The sequence below is a fragment of the Rhinatrema bivittatum genome, chromosome 9 (genome assembly GCF_901001135.1).
Source record: "Rhinatrema bivittatum chromosome 9, aRhiBiv1.1, whole genome shotgun sequence".
Taxonomy (NCBI): Eukaryota; Metazoa; Chordata; class Amphibia; order Gymnophiona; family Rhinatrematidae; genus Rhinatrema; species Rhinatrema bivittatum.
The window spans coordinates 52,591,714-52,609,635 of NC_042623.1; the positions used below are offsets into that span (position 1 = coordinate 52,591,714).

The following is a 17,922-nucleotide window of genomic DNA, read 5'->3' on the forward strand; positions in this document are numbered from 1 at the left end:
CCTTGGATAAAGCATATGCACCTCCAGTCCGCAAAGCAACCTGGTTTTCAGGATAACCAAATATGCAAATGAGGCAATTCCCATTTAGACTTAGGGGCCTCATTTACTAAGCAATTTTCCCATAGACATTGGTCTAATTATTTGAGTAAAGAGAGACCCAATTTCTTTCCTGGATTTTTACCTCTTAATTGATAAAGAACATCTGTCATCATTTAAGCCATAAAAGCATGTTTTATTTTACCCTAGATAGTTGGAGATCTGGATTATGAAGATCCAAATAATATAGCTGTTGGACATGAATATTCATTGACTGTATTGATACAAAACATTGCCTCTCCTTACTTTAAACGTAAGTATTCCATTTGTTTCTTAACTATCGTTTTTTAGATTCTATAAAAGTTAAGGTTTGTTTTTTTATCCAAGTGGTACACCCAGTTCAGGAGTAAAAAGAAGAATTCTAAGGGGGTCTACAGCTTACAGACGTATAGCACATGTCTTGTTCTACTATTTTACCAATCCTCGTGCATTTGTCACTGTTTCTTTATGACACTAGGAGGCTGTGAGATGCATTCATTTTAAATGAATGGGTAATCTGAACCAAAATAGTTCATTTTTTATTTTGGTTCAGGTTACTGAAAATGAATGAACAACCGCAATGTAAACCCTGAAATTTTTCAGGTGTTGCTGTTTTAGGAAATATTTTGTACTATTAGCAAATAGCAGGCATTATTTTCTGAGAAAAAGAAACACACAGACCCTGCTGTTATCCAGGGCCAGTCCTATCAGGTACAGCTGGGGCTTCCCTGAGCTCCCCAACCTTCACCAAAATCTTGGGGCCCGGGTTTTAGTTGGCTGGGCTGAAAAAAGCCTAGCTGGGCCTCCCTGATTCTCTTGCCATATAAACATATGACCTTACAAGAAAATGGTGCCAGCCGACCTTGAGACCAGTGCTGCTTTGACATCACATGGCATCAGTCTCAGGCATCTGGTACGATTTTTTTAAAGGATTTCAGTGGGGCAAGAGCGAACGGGCATCAGTTCTATGCCTTTTTTGGCCTCAGAGTCCCATGGAAGGGGTAAGGGTAGGTCTTGGAGGTCCCCAACTATGGCAGATTTCTTGGGGGCATTGGGAGGAGCCCAGGGAGGTCCTGGATGGGCTCAGCTTAACCCAGCCAGTTAGGCCCAGGCCCTGGAATCTTGGTGGGGGTTGGAGGCCTGAGAGGTTATTGGATGGGCTCAGCACAGGCCCTTAGATACTGGCAGGGGGCCTGGGCAGGCCCAAGAATACCTGGGAAGCGGTGGTGAAGGCCCAGGGAGGTCCCGTTTCAGGTATTTTTTATTTGGGGGGGGGGGGGGGTGTTTGAAGGAGGATTAGGTTAATTTTGGTTTGGCAAACAAACCAAAACAAAACAAACATTACACAAACCAAAAAAATCTGAAATGAATAACAAATTGCAACTAAATTGTTTTGGCTGCACATCCTATCAGGTGGTCTCCGTGTTATCAGTGGATGCCTCTAGGTAATTAGGATGAGCTGAGAGAAAAATCATTATTTTGTCCCACTGCATTTATGGACTTGCGGATATATATTTTTCTAAGAAAGCCAACTGGTTCCAAAAGTCTCTTATGACTTGGAACCATGTGATAACACTATCCTCTATTATTCAACACTATATATCTATATTTACAAGAGAGAGTCTGATGTAAAAAAGTCCTAGATCACAACCTGGCAATTCTGTTCCTCAAGGTGTAGTAGTTTTCTTTTGTGTGAAGTTGTCCATAGGAAAATTTCTGTGCATACGTTTTCTACCAAGCTTATTTGCATACGAGTCTTGGTAGAAAATTTATGACTGAAAAATCACAACTTTGGCATAACATTTGGTGCACTTTAGCATGTCAGTCCCATGGTGATTTAAGAGGAATGGGTTTTTGCTGTTAATTTTCCCTATTCCGAGTTTTTTTCTTCCTTTCTTCCTATCAATATCTCTAACCTTTCTCCCACCCTTCCTATTATGAATTTTATTATTGCTTTTAGGTATTGTGATTTCTGTTTTATATTCATTTCCTCTTATTGTTTCTGTTATTTTATAATGTCTGTTAAGACTGTAATATTTATATTTTTAGTTCTGAGATTGTTCAGCACATTGAATGTCTTATTGGAAAATCAGTTTATAAATCTAAATAAATATAACACTACATAAACAAATAAGTATCATAATAACCTCATGCGATTCAGAGAGGAAGATGTCACTTCTCACATACCCACTTCCAGTTCTGCTGTCTGTATAGTCACAAAATGTGGATATAGAAGATACTTTTGGCTCAGTTCTGCCCCTGGGCTCTGTGTTTGAATGAGAAGGAGAAAGACCTTCGGGCAGTAATTAAACCCTACTCCCCTTTCTCCCTTAGCATGCACGACAAGGTGCTAATCTCTGGCCATGGGATTGTTAATTTGCTACCAATATATATTTTTTAAAGCTTTATTAGTAAAGCAGAGAAATGTCTAAGCATTCTGCTACTTTAATTCATTTTACATTCTTCTAGAAAATATCTATGTATATATCAAAATCTTACCAGTGGATGAATACCCACCAGTCTTCAACAGGACATCATACGAGTTTAATGTCTCAGAACTTGCTCCAGGTAAGTAAACTATATAAAGAGGTGCCCACATTAAGCCATTGGGGGTGGGGGGGGGAAAGACAAGTTATAAATCCAGGATTAAACTACAAGATACAGTCCAAGAAAGAGGATGGCTGTGGGATTTACTTTCTTCTTGTTTTGAGATGTCATGTCTTAACATACAGTGGCTGATAAGTCACTTGGGTTCTTTTGTTTTTTTCATTTGTTCGCACCCTTTTCTCCCTCATATCTTGATCTTCCATCTTTCCCCACCATGTACTTCCCATTTCTCTTGCATCAGGGTGTCCCTTTCTTCACATTTATTTATTTATTTATTTATTAACTTTTATTTACCGACATTCATGAAGCACATCATGCCGGTTTACAAAGAACTCAGGTGGGAGATACAGTGAAACAAAATAACAATATTAATAAAATATAACAATATAACAATATATCAATATAATATAATATATTATATATAATATAGTAAAACAATATAACAATACAACAATATAATATAATATAACAATGAAAACATAACAAAGTGAACAAATAAAACATTACAAAAAAGAAACCATGGGAGTCGATTGAGAAGGGGAAAGGGGGGGAGAGGAGGGGGAGGGGAAGGGGAAAGCATAGTTAGAAGGAGGTATGGGGATAATGTAAAGGAGGAGGGGGAGACTATGTACAGGCGAACTGTGTAGGTGTCATTTAACTACGTAGAATTATGGCTTCCTTCCTATCTGTCCCCACTTTTTTTCTCCCATTCTTCCTTCTCCTTTTCACTACTTTATCCCCCCTTTTCCCCCTTCCTCAGTCACAGTTCTCACACACATCCCCTTTTCTCACCTCTAGCTTCGACCCCCTCCCTCATCCTTTCAGCTTCATCTTGACCCCTCGAGATCTCGACTCCTCCTTTGTCTGCTTTAGTCCTCTCCCCCACACACATTACACGCACACTCACACTTTCTTAGCGCATACTCCAGCATCTGCACCAACAAACACAAGAGAGAATTTCCGCAGCAGCACTGTGTCAGCAATCGTGCAAACCACGAAAAGAAAGTAAACTATGATGTTACCGTCTGTGTGGCACATTGCTCCAAATCACAGGGCCCACAATGCTAGATTTATTCAGCTGTTTAATATTCAGATAAGTGGCCAATATTTAGTAGGCCACGTAGTGGACAAGTTATCGGGCTAAAGTTAGCCGGATAACTTGTCCCGTATATTCAGCGCTGCATACACTGGACTAAAATTATCCAGCTACAAGTAACCGGATACCTTAAAAACCTAACCGGCTATATTTGAATGTAGCCGGTTAGGTTTTTAAATTATCCTGCCTTGTGTGGCCGGATAACGTGCTACTTAACCAGATATCTTTAAAAGATGGTGAAGGTGTGGGTTGATTTCTGGAGACAGACAGCATCCTGGATCTCTTTGGTGTTGGGAGTTGGAGAGATATTTCATCCCAAAAATGTTTTGCCAAATGTTCAAGTCTCTGACATTGAGAGGTCTCAACAGAAGCTGTGCAACAGATATTCCTTGCAGTGCGGTTTACACTTGCAGCTTATTGGAAGCGTACAGATGCTCCATTCTTAACTGCGGTTCTCTCCAGGTTACATAAGTGCTATCATCTAGGAAGGATTTCTGCATTTAAGCATAACTCCGTATCTAAATTTGACAAATTTTGGCCTCCCTATGTAGCATGGTGGGAAAAGCAGCGATCTGATAGTTAAACCTCTGCTGAGTATTTAGTGGATCAAAACAGCTGTATAATGGTCAGATTTGCTCTATGATTTAATAATTGAGTCTCATATCTGTAGTACAATCATTACTGAAGTGTGACTATTTACCATTTTCCTAGTACTATTGCAAGGTTCTGAGTTGATTATTATCAATTTATTACTGACACTCTTGACTGTACTTTTCTGTACCTTATTTTGTTACTCCTGAATGAGGAGGGAGGTGAGGCAAGGTATTAAGGGGAGGGGAATGTTGGTTATAATTAAACTGTTGCGATTTCATTATTTATAGAAACAGAGAAACATAGAAATGACGGCAGAAGAAGACCAAACGGCCCATCCAGTCTGCCCAGCAAGTTCCGCACTTTTTTTTTTTTCTCATACTTATCTGTTACTCTTGGCTCTTAGTAAACTTTTGGTTCTATTTCCCTTCCACCCCCACCATTAATGCAGAGAGCAGTGTTGGAGCTGCATCTAAGTGAAATATCTAGCTTAATTAGTTAGGGGTAGTAACTGCCGCAATAAGCAAGCTACACCCATGCTTATTTGTTTTCCCAGACTACATAATTCAGTCCTTGTTGGTTGTCTGTATATAGATCTACTTATCTTCATTCCCCTTGCCGTTGAAGCAGAGAGTTATGCTAGATATGATTTGAAAGTGAAGTATCAGACTTTCTTCCCTGCCGTTGAAGCAGAGAGCTATGATGGATATGCGTGAAGTATCAGTCTTTCTCCCTTGCCGTTGAAGCAGAGAGCTATGCTGGATATGCATTGAAAGTGAACTATCTGGCTTATTTGGTTTGGGGTAGTAACTGCCGTAAAAAGCAAGCTACTCCCCGCTTTTTTGTGAATGCAAATCTTTTTTTTCCACATTCATTCACGTCCTCTAGACTTTATGGATCCACAGTGTTTATCCCACGCCCCTTTGAAGTCTTTCACACTTCTGGTCTTCACCACTTCCTCCGGAAGGGCATTCCAGGCATCCACCACCCTCTCTGTGAAGAAATACTTCCTGACATTGGTTCTGAGTCTTCCTCCCTGGAGCTTCAAATCGTGACCCCTGGTTCTGCTGATTTTTTTCTGACGGAAAAGGTTTGTCGTTGTCTTTGGATCATTAAAACCTTTCAAGTATCTGAAAGTCTGTATCATATCACCTCTGCTCCTCCTTTCCTCCAGGGTGTACATATTTAAATTCTTCAATCTCTCCTCATAAGTCATTCGATGAAGGCCTTCCACCTTTTTGGTCGCCCTTCTCTGGACCGCCTCCATCTTGTCTCTGTCTCTTTGGAGATATGGTCTCCAGAACTGAACACAGTATTCCAGGTGAGGCCTCACCAAGGACCTGTACAAGGGGATAATCACTTCCCTTTTCTTACTCGATATTCCTCTCTCTATGCAGCCCAGCATTCTTCTGGCTATAGCTATCGCCTTGTCACATTATTTCGCCAACTTCAGATCATTAGACACTATCACCCCAAGTTGCTTGTCATATTCCATGTTTTGCTTAAAATAAAAATTTTAAATTGAAAATAAAAAAAGATATTTGGCTAAGTATCGCCATCGAAAAAAGAAAAATAACAAAGAAATGAAAGGGCCAGCTGCCCAATCACCTTCCTCCTCCCCCCAAAATATCAAGCTTGTCATGTTGGCTGTGTTTCTTACACCTTGACAATCTTTTGAATGTGTTGTAAACTAGAGAGTTTTCAGGGTACACATGGAAATACATATATAAAGGAAAGTTATTAGGAGGGTACACATGGAAACACACATACAAAGGAAAGTTATTAGGAGGGTACACATGGAAACACACATACAAAGGAAAGTTATTAGGAGGGTACACATGGAAACACACAAACAAAGGAAAGTTATTAGGAGTGTACACATGGTTACACACATACAAAAGAAAGTTATTAGGAGGGTATACATGGATTTACACATACAAAGGAAAGTTATTAGGAGGGTACACATGGATTTACACATACAAAGGAAAGTTATTAGGAGGGTACACATGGAAACACACATACAAAGGAAAGTTATTAGGAGGGTACACATGGTTACACACTTACAAAGGAAAGCTATTAGGAGGGTACCCATGGAAACATACATACAAAGGAAAGTTATTAGGAGGGTACACATGGATTTACACATACAAAGGAAAGTTATTAGGAGGGTACACATGGAAACACACATACAAAGGAAAGTTATTAGGAGGGTACACATGGAAACACACATACAAAGGAAATTAAACTCTGGAATTTGTTGCCAGAGAATGTGGTTAGTGCAGTTAGTATAGCTGTGTTTAAAAAAGGATTGGATAAGTTCTTGGAGGAGAAGTCCATTACCTGCTATTAAGTTCACTTAGAGAATAGCCACTGCCATTAGCAATGGTTACATGGAAAAGACTTAGTTTTTGGGTACTTGCCAGGTTCTTATGGCCTGGATTGGCCACTGTTGGAAACAGGATGCTGGGCTTGATGGACCCTTGGTCTGACCCAGTATGGCATTTTCTTATGTTCTTATGTTATTAGGAGGGTACACATGGTTACACACTTACAAAGGAAAGCTATTAGGAGGGTACCCATGGAAACACACATACAAAGGAAAGTTATTATTTTATTTTTTTTATTTATTTAAAAAATTTTCTATACCGTCGTTTAGTAATATACCATCACAATGGTTTACATTTTGGCACGAAATAGGTTGGTTAGGTTTCTAAGTTATCCATGGTGTGCCAATATTTTAGGGTTACATAGTTCAGTAATATACTCTAAGGGGCGGATTTTCAGAGCCCTGCTCGCGTAAATCCGCCCAAAACCAGGCGGATTTACGCGAGCAGGGCCCTGCGCGCCGGAAGCCTATTTACATAGGCCTACCGGCGCGCGCAGAGCCCCGGGACTCGCGTAAGTCCCGGGGTTTTCGGAGGGGGCGTGTCGGGGGCGTGTCGGGGCGGGCCCGAAACCGCGCGGCGTTTTCGGGCGTGTCGGGAGCGTTCCGGGGGCGTGGCTACGGCCCGGGGCGGCCCGGGGGCGTGGCCGCGCCCTCCGGACCCGCCCCCAGGTCGCGTCCCGGCGCGCAGGAGGCCCGCTGACACGCGGGGATTTACGCCTCCCAGAGGGAGGCGTAAATCCCCCGACAAAGGTAAGGGGGGGTTTTAGACAGGGCCGGGCGGGTGGGTTAGGTAGGGGAAGGGAGGGGAAAGGTGAGGGGAGGGCAAAGGAAAGTTCCCTCCGAGGCCGCTCCGATTTCGGAGCGGCCTTGGAGGGAACGGGGGTAGGCTGCGCGGCTCGGCGCACGCCGGCTATACGAAATCGATAGCCTTGCGCGCGCCGATCCAGGATTTTAGCGGATACGCGCGGCGCCGCGCGTATCTACTAAAATCCAGCGTACTTTTGTTTGCGCCTGGAGCGCAAACAAAAGTAGGCTATTCGCGCTCGTTTTAAAATCCGCCCCTAAATGAGAGATGGGTTGGGGTTACCATTTATATGATTTTGGGATAATCATATATGTGTATAATGCTTCAATTTAATATTTAATAATGGGTAACAAATAATAAAATTGTCAATTTTCTGTTTGTTGGTGACTTTCAGCTATATGTATTGTTAGTCAGGGTTAGGAGGTACACATGGAAACACACAAACATGGAAACACACAAACAAACAAAGGAAAGTTATTAGGAGGGTAACATGGAAACACACATACAAAGGAAAGTTATTAGGAGGGTTTACATGGATTTACACATACAAAGGAAAGTTATTAGGAGGGAACACATGGAAACACACATATAAAGGAAAGTTATTAGGAGGGTATACATGGATTTACACATACAAAGGAAAGTTATTAGGAGGGTATACATGGATTTACACATACAAAGGAAAGTTATTAGGAGGGTTTACATGGATTTACACATACAAAGGAAAGTAATTAGGAGGGTTTACATGGATTTACACATACAAAGGAAAGTTATTAGGAGGGAACACATGGATTTACACAGATAAAGGAAAGTTATTAGGAGGGTACACATGGATTTACACATACAAAGGAAAGTTATTAGGAGGGAACACATGGAAACACACATACAAAGGAAAGTTATTAGGAGGGTATACATGGTTATACACATATAAAGGAAAGTTATTGGGAGGGTACACATGGATATGCACATGCATCCATTCATAGTGATCTCATAATTATTCTTTTTGTTTGGAAAGTCAACTAAAAAAAGCCAATGCAGGGTTCTTTAAATACAAATTCCTTGAAAAAGACTTTTATTTATCAAATTATGGCTGCATCAGAGTGTTTGCCATTTTGCTGCCGGGGGGGGGGGGGGGGGTTGGGTTTTGCATCTTTTTAATCAGGAAATCAGCATTTTGTCTCCTCTTTTTCACATGTGTATAAAGTAAAGATGGGTCTTTTATTCTTTTTTTACTTGCTATTCAATAGTACATATCAAGGTTTCAAAATCCAAGAAATGTCAATTCATCAACCCTGTGTAGAACATCAAGAAATAAAACAAAACTTCAATAAGAAAAAAAATACAAACATGATTGGCGGTTACTACCCCGAACCAATTTAAGCTTGTTACTTCACTTGGAAAGCATATCCAGCACAGCTCACTGCTTCAACGGCAGGGGAATGAAGAAAAGAGGATTTATATTCAGACATCAACAAAGGACTGAATTGCACAGTCTGGGTAAACAAATAAGCGTGGGAGTAGCTTGCTTATTGCGATGGTTACTACCCCTAACAAATTAAGCCTGATAATTCACTCTAAATGCATATCCAGCGCAGCACAATGCTTCAACAGCAGGGGGAATGAAGAAATAGGATTTACATCCAGCCAACATCTAACAAGGCATTGATCAGAGCAGTATGAGTATACAAACATCGGGGTAACTTGCTCGATGCGACGGTTATTACCCTTAAACATTAAGCCTTATACTTCACTTTGATACAGCTCCAACACTGCTTTCTGCATCAATGGCGGGGATGGAAGGAAATTAGAATCAAAAAGCTACCAATAAGGGCCCTGAACGCAGCAGTCGGAGTAACAGATAAGTATGAGAAAATAAGTGTGAAAGTTTGCTGGGCAGACTGGATGTGCCTATTGGTCTTCTTCTGCTGTGATTTCTATGTTTCTATGATCTGACATCAAGTCCAAAACATAGCTGGGTGAGGAGATTTTAAACCTAGACTGAGCAGTGCAAATTATACTTGACTCCTCCCAAAAAAAAGAAAATACCAAGCCTCTATCAGTGTAGGGGTTAGGGGCCACTTTGACATTCAAAGTGAGACACACGAACAGAACAGTGCTCTCTTGTGAAGATCTGATGACCTTCGGAATGAGGAAACTCACCCAAAGATGAGATTTGTGCAATGTTCTCTCAACCTAGCTTGATGTTAACCCAGGTAGAAAGTCCATCAAGCTAGGTTGAGAGAACATTGCACAAATCTCATCTTTGGGTGACTTTCCGAAGGTCATCAAATCTTCACAAAAGAGCACTGTTCTGTTTGTAAGTCTCACTTTGAATGTCAAAGTGGCCCCTAACCCCTCACTAATACCTAAACCTCACCTCGAGTTACTAGGTGGGCATCCCATAGAGATATAAATACCTTTCGAATGTGAGGCTATGATAGCTAGTCTCTCTCTCTCTCTCTCTCTGAATATTGGAGTTAACTTAGTCAGCTAACTCTACTCCTCCCAGAACATCCCTAACTTATCTGGCTAAATTCTAGCTCCCTAATTTTAAAGTTAGCCAGCTAAATGCTTTTGAATATGGACCTCATAGACTATCCATGTGGATTTTATGACACTGGGAATTATTCTTCTCTTTGCACCTTTGCTTCTAACATTATTCTGTGTTTTGTTTTGGTTTTTTGTTTAGCCAAGACCAGCATTGGACAAGTCTACGCAACAGACCAAGATTATCCATTCACAGGAATAACATACTCCATTGTGTTTGGAAGTGGTACCCTACAATCCTCTAATATATTTTGGATTGATCCAAACACAGGGAATTTGCAGCTTGCCAAATCTGCAGATTATGAGACTCAGCCAAAGCATACTTTAACAGTTCAGGCTGTTGACTCAAATTCAAAAGTTGCCACAGTATTAGTAAGTAATATATTATGATTTCATAAAGCTACTATAAATACTGAACATGAAAACAGATAATTTAATCTTAGATTTTATAGGATAGTATGAAAACAAGTAGAGTGTTAAGCCCATTTTTCCAACTCCCTTGGCTCAAAAAGGCACTTTGAAGAAAAGAGACACGGGTGAAATAGTATTCTTTGAAATGCTGAAAGCTGGCCTCTTGCAAGTCATGAACCTACTTTTCCATGCTGTCCTTGAAAAATATTTCTTTAGTCCAATTCTTTCTTTCATTTGACAGAACAACACTAGCAACAAAACGAGCCAAAAAAGGACAATCACAAATCCATGATGAAATCCAAGAAGAGTGGAAGCACCAACAGGAAACTTAGAAGTAAAACTTAAGACCTCCGCACATGCGCACATATACGCGCATTTGCCAGCGCACGCACATAGACACGCCGATTTTATAAATGCGCATATATGCACGAGTGCTATAAAATCGGCTATCTGTGCATATATGTGTGCACGATTTTATATTGACAGACGCATGTGCACGTGAATGCCATCTTGAGCATGTAAGTGGGGGGAATTTTAGTAAGTACGTACGGCACACAATAGGCCTTTTTGCCAGTTCGCCCCAGAAAGGAGAGGACTTCCTAAACCCCCTAGTTAACTTGCCTCCCATTTACCCTATTAGCCTCAAGCCTTAAAACCCTGCTGACTAGCCTCCTTTTTTTTTTTGTCAAACGACTTACACTCCATCCATAGCAGAAGTAAAGTTACATGGTAGGAACCCCGGCATGTACTTGTGCTCATAACTACTATACTCGCTGACTTCATGGTGCAGTCCCGGCCCGCCCATTCCCTGCGCAGACCACGCCACACCCCGCTCCTTTTGGTGAGGAAAAATTTTATGTACGTACCCGTCTGGGTTTTTTAATCTGCGTGGCGTGTGCCAGGCTGAGTCACATGCATATCTCCCGGCTTTGGTGCACGTAGGGCTTTTAAAATCAACCAGTTAGAGATAAAACAATAATGGTATCAGAAACTCTGTGTCCATCTTTTATAGTCAAAGAATGGCAAATCTGTGTACTTTTCATTACAGCTTTCTTCTGCAAAGTGCACAGGTTTGCTGGGTTTTTTTACTATAAAAGTTGGGCAGAGTTTCTGATGCCATTATTGTTTTATTACTCAGTTTCCCATTGGTGCCTCCACTCCTCTGGGGTTCTTTCCTTTATTTGCACATATAGATAAACGAGAAAGAATGCTGCCTTGTATAAAATTAATTCTTTATTTAAAATGAAGCCTTACATGAATCAAATTGCAGTTGAATCCAGGAATGTGGCATTTTTATATCACAAAAGACTCCTTTATTATGTTGATTCACATATAATATCATAAAATAGCAAACATACATTGCACCATTTTCTAGTCCTGAAAACAATGAAGTAGAACTTTGATGAATGATATCTAATTAGGTGTCCTTTTTCTGTAGGTAACTGTAAATGTTATAGAAGCTAATGATGAAAAGCCAATCTGTAATCCTAACGCATATTCACTGTCAGTCCCAGTGGACCAAGGTGTTGGCACAAATATTCAGAATTTCAAGCTTACGTGTACTGACCGAGATTCAGAACCCAGATCTTTCCGCTACTTCATCAACTCAGGTATTTGTGACCTTCTTAAATTTAACAGCTGGGATATTCTCAGTTGAAAACCCACAGCCATCTTTAAAATATACAGTACCAGTTGATATTTAATTTAGTTCTTTATTTATTTATTTAACATGTTTTGTATACCATCATTCGGTTTCGCCATCAGAACGGTTTACAGTAGTAGAGACACAGTATTGTTTACAAATATCATTGCAGCAAACTGTCATATTGAAATAACATTTGGGGTTTAAAGGTTAGGTAAATAGATAGTTGTATTCAAATATATAAGTAGTATAGAATAATGAGATGTTACATAGGGAGGATAACTTTCAAACAACTGCACACGGCGGCATATACACATATACTGTATGTAGCCGTGCATAGATTTTATAACACACGTATGACATCTGTGTGTTTTATAAAATACACATATCTCTGCTCTACAACATACACATGCATGTGGGCTTACGTTCAAATAATACAATGCATTGAAACCACATTTATCAATACACTGAATGCATGGACTTTATCCACCTACGTGTATATTATAAATATACTTGCATATATTTTGTACTTGAAAATAAAATAGGACTTGCCCCTGCAAGTCCAGATTTACACGTGCAAGTTGATGTAATATATAAAATGCGTATTTCAATGCATATTATCACATGTGCAAGATAATTAGCAGGTGCAAAAATATGCAAGAAAGTTGGAAAATGTATGCATGTGTCCTTTAAAAAGGCGACTTATGCCCGGGGAACCCCCAGACTGCCTCTTTTTGTACATACGTATATGTGCACGCGTACTTTGGACTTTTATAAAAAATGGAATACACAAGTAGAGGCTACTAACGCGTACATATGCTAATTTTTTTCACAGGTAACATTTTGAAAATTCACCTTTAAGGGGTAATTTTGTAACACTGCGCATAAGTTAGCCAGCAATTATGTGCATAAGTTACAGCAATTTTCAAAGTGCACCTGCGTGCACAAGTCTGCTTTGAAAATTACCCCAGCAAAACTGCAGGCACACAATTCCAGCTGCTATTTGGTGCGTGTAGTTTTGACGAGAGAATTTACGTGCATACTTTTGCATACTTTTTATCATCAAAAAGAATGTGGAAAAGTCCCAGCCCCACCCAGACTCCACCTCTTGGAAATGCCTCTCACATATGAACGTAAAAGTATGCACTGAGGGAGGGTAATTTAATAACGGCCACCTGCAGAACTGAGGTCCTCATGTAGAAAGTGCACGGGGACTTCGGCCCTAATTTTCCCAGCAGATGCATGCATGTTAAGTCCGCTTTTAGTGGGGGTACTCGGAACCCTGTGTGGCAATTGCACACACATTAATGCCTGCTTGGGGGCAGATGTAAGTGTGTATGTGCATAGTTTCAAATATCAAAAGTGTGCACATAAATGATTTGCCTGCCCTAGTTCCACCCCTGGGAGTGCCCTCTTTGAAGTACGCATAAATGTACATGCAAAATCGCTTCCGCACATACGTTTACTCACACAACCCTAGGGGTAAAGTCTGCTTACTTTTTGAAAATTACCCTCACAGTGGGGTAGATTTTCAAAGGGGTAACCGCGTACCCCCTGAAAACCTACCCCAAACCCCCCCTGCGTGCGCCGAGCCTATTTTGCATAGGCTCGGCGGCGCACGCAAGCCCCGGGAAGCGAGTAAGTCCCGGGGCTTGCATGGAGGGGCGTGTCAGGGGGCGTGCCGCGAGTGACACGGCATTTCGGGGGCGGGCCCGGGGGTGTGGCGTCGGCCCAGGGGCTTGGTCGAGGCCTCTGGACCAGCCCCCGGGTTGGGTGATGGCGCGCCAGCAGCCCGCTGGCGTGCGCAGATTTACGACTGCTTTCCGCAGGCGTAAATCTGCCAACAAAGGTAGGGGGGGGTTTAGATAGGGCCGGGGGGGGTTAGGTAGGGGAAGGGAGGGGAAGGTGCGGGGGGGTGGAAAGAAAGTTCCCTCCGAGGCCGCTCCGATTTCGGAGCGGCCTCAGAGGGAACAGGCAGCGCGTGCCGGGCTCGGCGCGCGCAGGTTGCACAAATGTGCACCCCCTTGCGCGCGCCGACCCCGGACTTTATAAGATACGTGCGGCTCCGCGCGTATCTTATAAAATCCAGCGTACTTTTGTTCGCGCCTGGTGCACGAACAAAAGTACGCCCGCAAGTACATTTATAAAATCTACCCCAGTGTGTCTGCACGTTATTTTACATGAACATCAGTAGCATGATTCACTAAAGGGCCATTTCTGCAAGTAAAGCACTACTTTGCCCACAGAAATTCCTTTGAAAAATTACCATCTAAGATGCCGATACAAAAAAAGTGCGCTGAAAGCCGGCACTCAATGTTCAGCGCTCGCTTTCCTGACGCACGCCCAGGCACCTCTCCTGGGGGCACCATGCAATATTTAAATTAGGGGTCGCGCTGCCAAGGAGGCACTAGGGTCGATTGTGTGCCCCTAGCACCTCCTTGGCAGTGGGCGCCCACGAGAGCTCGGCTATCCTCGGGTTAGGAAAATGGAAGCTTATTAACTGAGCTTCCGTTTTCCTAATTTGACCACCGATGTTTTGTTTTTTTTAAATTTTTATTTAACTTTTTAAACTTTTGTTTCCTCCGACTTAATATCGCCACAATGCTAATAGCTTAAGGGGCTGTGGACGTGCCTCCAAAACGCATGCCCAACCGTGGGTTAACAGTGCGCTCGGCTGAGCGCACTGTTTTGCATCAGCCCCTAAGTCTGTGGGAGCGTGTGTTGTAAATGCAAATCTAGACAACGGTTGGGGAAGAGCAATAGAGAGAAGGTCTGTATCCTGACTGTAGTTACTCGCTCCACGCTCTTTAGCCGGACTTCCCAAACCTTTAGCCAATGTGACCCCTACTTTAGCATTTGAAAATTCACATGACCTCAGGGGACGGCCAAAACAAATTTGCAGGGGGGCTAGTGGTCCCTTTCCAATAATCACTCCATTCCCACCCTCACCACACTCCAGCTGATACTCTTTCGCAACCACCACCCCCTCTAGACGACCTCCTTTCTTAACCTTCTTCCCTCCTGGGGATCCTCTCTCTATCAACTTGCACCCTTCCAGCAAATCCCCTCTTGCATTCCCCAGTTCCTCTCACCTCCTTCATCTCTTTTTTCACCCCCCAACTGATCTTCCCCAAACCCTTCTTATAAGCAACAACTGTTCCTGTCATTCCCTCACTCTCACATCATCTCCCATTCCTGCCTCACGCTCATCCCCTGTCCCCTCTCTATCACATCCCAACCTAACTTTCTTCTCTCCAACCCCCCCCCCATCCCCCATTGATCCCTTTCACCTCGCAGCTTCTGTCCTACATAAGAACATAAGAGATGCCATACTGGGTCAGACCAAGGGTCCATCAAGCCCAGCATCCTGTTTCCATACTGGGTCAGACCAAGGGTCCATCAAGCCCAGCATCCTGTTTCCATACTGGGTCAGACCAAGGGTCCATCAAGCCCAGCATCCTGTTTCCAACCGTGGCCAATCCAGGCCATAAGAACCTCCAGTCAATCTTCTTTAATTCTGCCTCTCTCACCCGCCACAGCCGTTCTCTCTTCAGTTGATCCTACCCTCAGAACTCTCCTGCATCTGAACCCTTCCTCCAAGCAGCCCCTTCTCTAAACATCCCCCTGAGTCCTGACTCAGCAGCAACATTTTCCTTTGGGCCCTGGGTCAAAGATGGATGACAACCGGTGAGAAGAGAGGGCAGACTGATGACAGGGGCAACACTTTTCTCTTGGTAGGCTCAGTAGCGGGTAAAGAGAGAGTTGCTGTGGCAGTTTTCATGGTCCTGTGCACACTCATCCCTTTCTTCCCATCTTGGCTGGTCCCAACTCTGACGGTGATCTGCAAGCAGCAACAGTATTAATAATGAAGGTCAGCACAGGGCCTGTGAGCCAGTGCAAGCAGTGGCCGCAGGGACTCCTGTTACCACTGAAACTTATGCATGTGCAGGGCCTGCAAGTGTGTGCTGGCTCGTAGGCCCCACGCTGCCTTCCACTATTAACGCTGCTGCTGCTGGTATTGAAGACTGCTGCCATCTGAGGCACTTGGGACCCCACTGGGGTTCCCATCCCACAGCTTGGGAAGCCCTGGATTATAAATTCTTAATGAAGCAAAATTTGCATAAAGCCCGAATTGTATCACAAAACCAAAAGTGTTATCACGTCATAAGAAAATACTAATAAGGTATAAAAATAATTAGGATTGGGGTTTATAATCCAAAACCCCACTAATAATCCAAGTATCTCCTAAACAGTAGAGTTTATAGAATCTCAATCAAAAGAACCCAAGTAATGGGGAGCAAATATAACAAAATTCCCAGTATAGCTGGGGGCTTTTAGCATTTTTTCTTTAAAAAAAAAAAAAAATCCAAATTGTGGGCAGAGTTTTGGATCATAATTAATTTGCTGCTCACAATTTTGCACTCACCTTTAAAAGAAGTCAGCTAGATTACATTTCTCAGTCACTACTCCCTTCTGCAGGATACTCTCTTTGCAAAAGCAGTGTCTTAATTATGTCTCCCAGAACCTTCCCTGTTGTTCTGTCATGCACTAAAGACAGTTTTTATTTTCATGGCATGCTCTGTAGGAATTCACAGAGGAGCAGGAATCAGGGACACAGAAATAATATTGATTTTTTTTTAAAAGATTTGTACAGAGGGAGGAGGAATAGCCTAATGGTTAGAGCAGTGGGCTACGAACCAGGAGACCAGCGTTTGAGTCCCACTGTCACTCCTTGTGACCTTGGGCAAGTCACTTTACCCTCCATTGCCTCAGGTACAAACACTTAAATATTAAGCCCTCTGGGGATAGGGAAATACCTACAGTACCTGAATGTAAACTGATGTGATATCTCAGATCAAACATCAGTATATAAAAAAAAAATATAGTTGGACTTTTTGGCTGTAATGAATTGGAGTCTTTAAAAAAAAAAAAGGCACTGCCAACTATGTGCTGCACAGTGTTTTAAAAATATATAGCAAGCAGTAATACCGAAAGTATCATTTGAAAATATACTATTTGAGTCATAATTTAAAAAATAAGCTGCACACCTGCAATTCCCTGAACCAGGGGAGAGAAACATTCAGGCCCATTCAGTAAACTCTGCGGGAGAGCCAGCGCTCCGAGGCGAGCGCCCGCTCTCCCGACGCCTGCCCCGGCACCTCTCCTGGGTGCGCGATTCTTTATTTAAATTAAGGCCGGCGCTAATAAGGAGCGCTAGGGGTAACTACTCAGTGTGACAAAGCAGTTGGGAAAGTTAATAGTATATATTTGGGTACCTATAGAAAGGTGTCACTAGTAGAAAGAGGGAAGTAATATTACCTTTCTACAAGTCTCATTTCTGGAGACCACATTTGCAAAAGGACAATGACAAGATAGAGACCGTTCAGAGGAGGGGCTACCAAAATGGTGCATGGAATATAAGACTTGCCATACTGGGTCAGACCAAAGGTCCATCAAGCCCAGTATCCTATTTCCATCAGTGGCCAGTCCAAGTCACAAGTACCTGGCAGAATCCCAAAGCGTAGCTACAGTAGATTCCATGCTTCTTATCGCAGGGATAAGCAGTGGATTTTTCCCCAAGTCCACCTTATTACTTGTTTATGGATTTTTCCTCCAGGAACTTGTCCAAACCTTTTTTAAATGCAGCTACACCAGTAGCTTTCACCACATCCACTAGCAATGAATTCCAGAGCTTAATTATGAGAAGAGTAAAAAAATATTTTCTCTTATAAGTTTTAAATGTATCGCCTAGTAAATTCATTGTG

The 17,922-nt window shown here is 42.3% G+C and overlaps 1 protein-coding gene across 2 annotated transcripts in view; it reads left to right on the forward strand.

Moving 5' to 3' along the window:
- CDHR3 (cadherin related family member 3) overlaps window positions 1–17,922 on the forward strand; it is a 162,027-nt gene that overhangs the window by 102,602 nt on the left and 41,503 nt on the right. For both annotated transcript variants that reach the window (XM_029616027.1, XM_029616026.1), the window contains exons 10-13: window positions 247–349; window positions 2,545–2,643; window positions 10,247–10,476; window positions 11,954–12,125. In XM_029616027.1, the coding sequence (XP_029471887.1) occupies window positions 247–349; window positions 2,545–2,643; window positions 10,247–10,476; window positions 11,954–12,125 (604 nt within the window). The remainder of the gene's footprint in view (window positions 1–246; window positions 350–2,544; window positions 2,644–10,246; window positions 10,477–11,953; window positions 12,126–17,922) is intronic.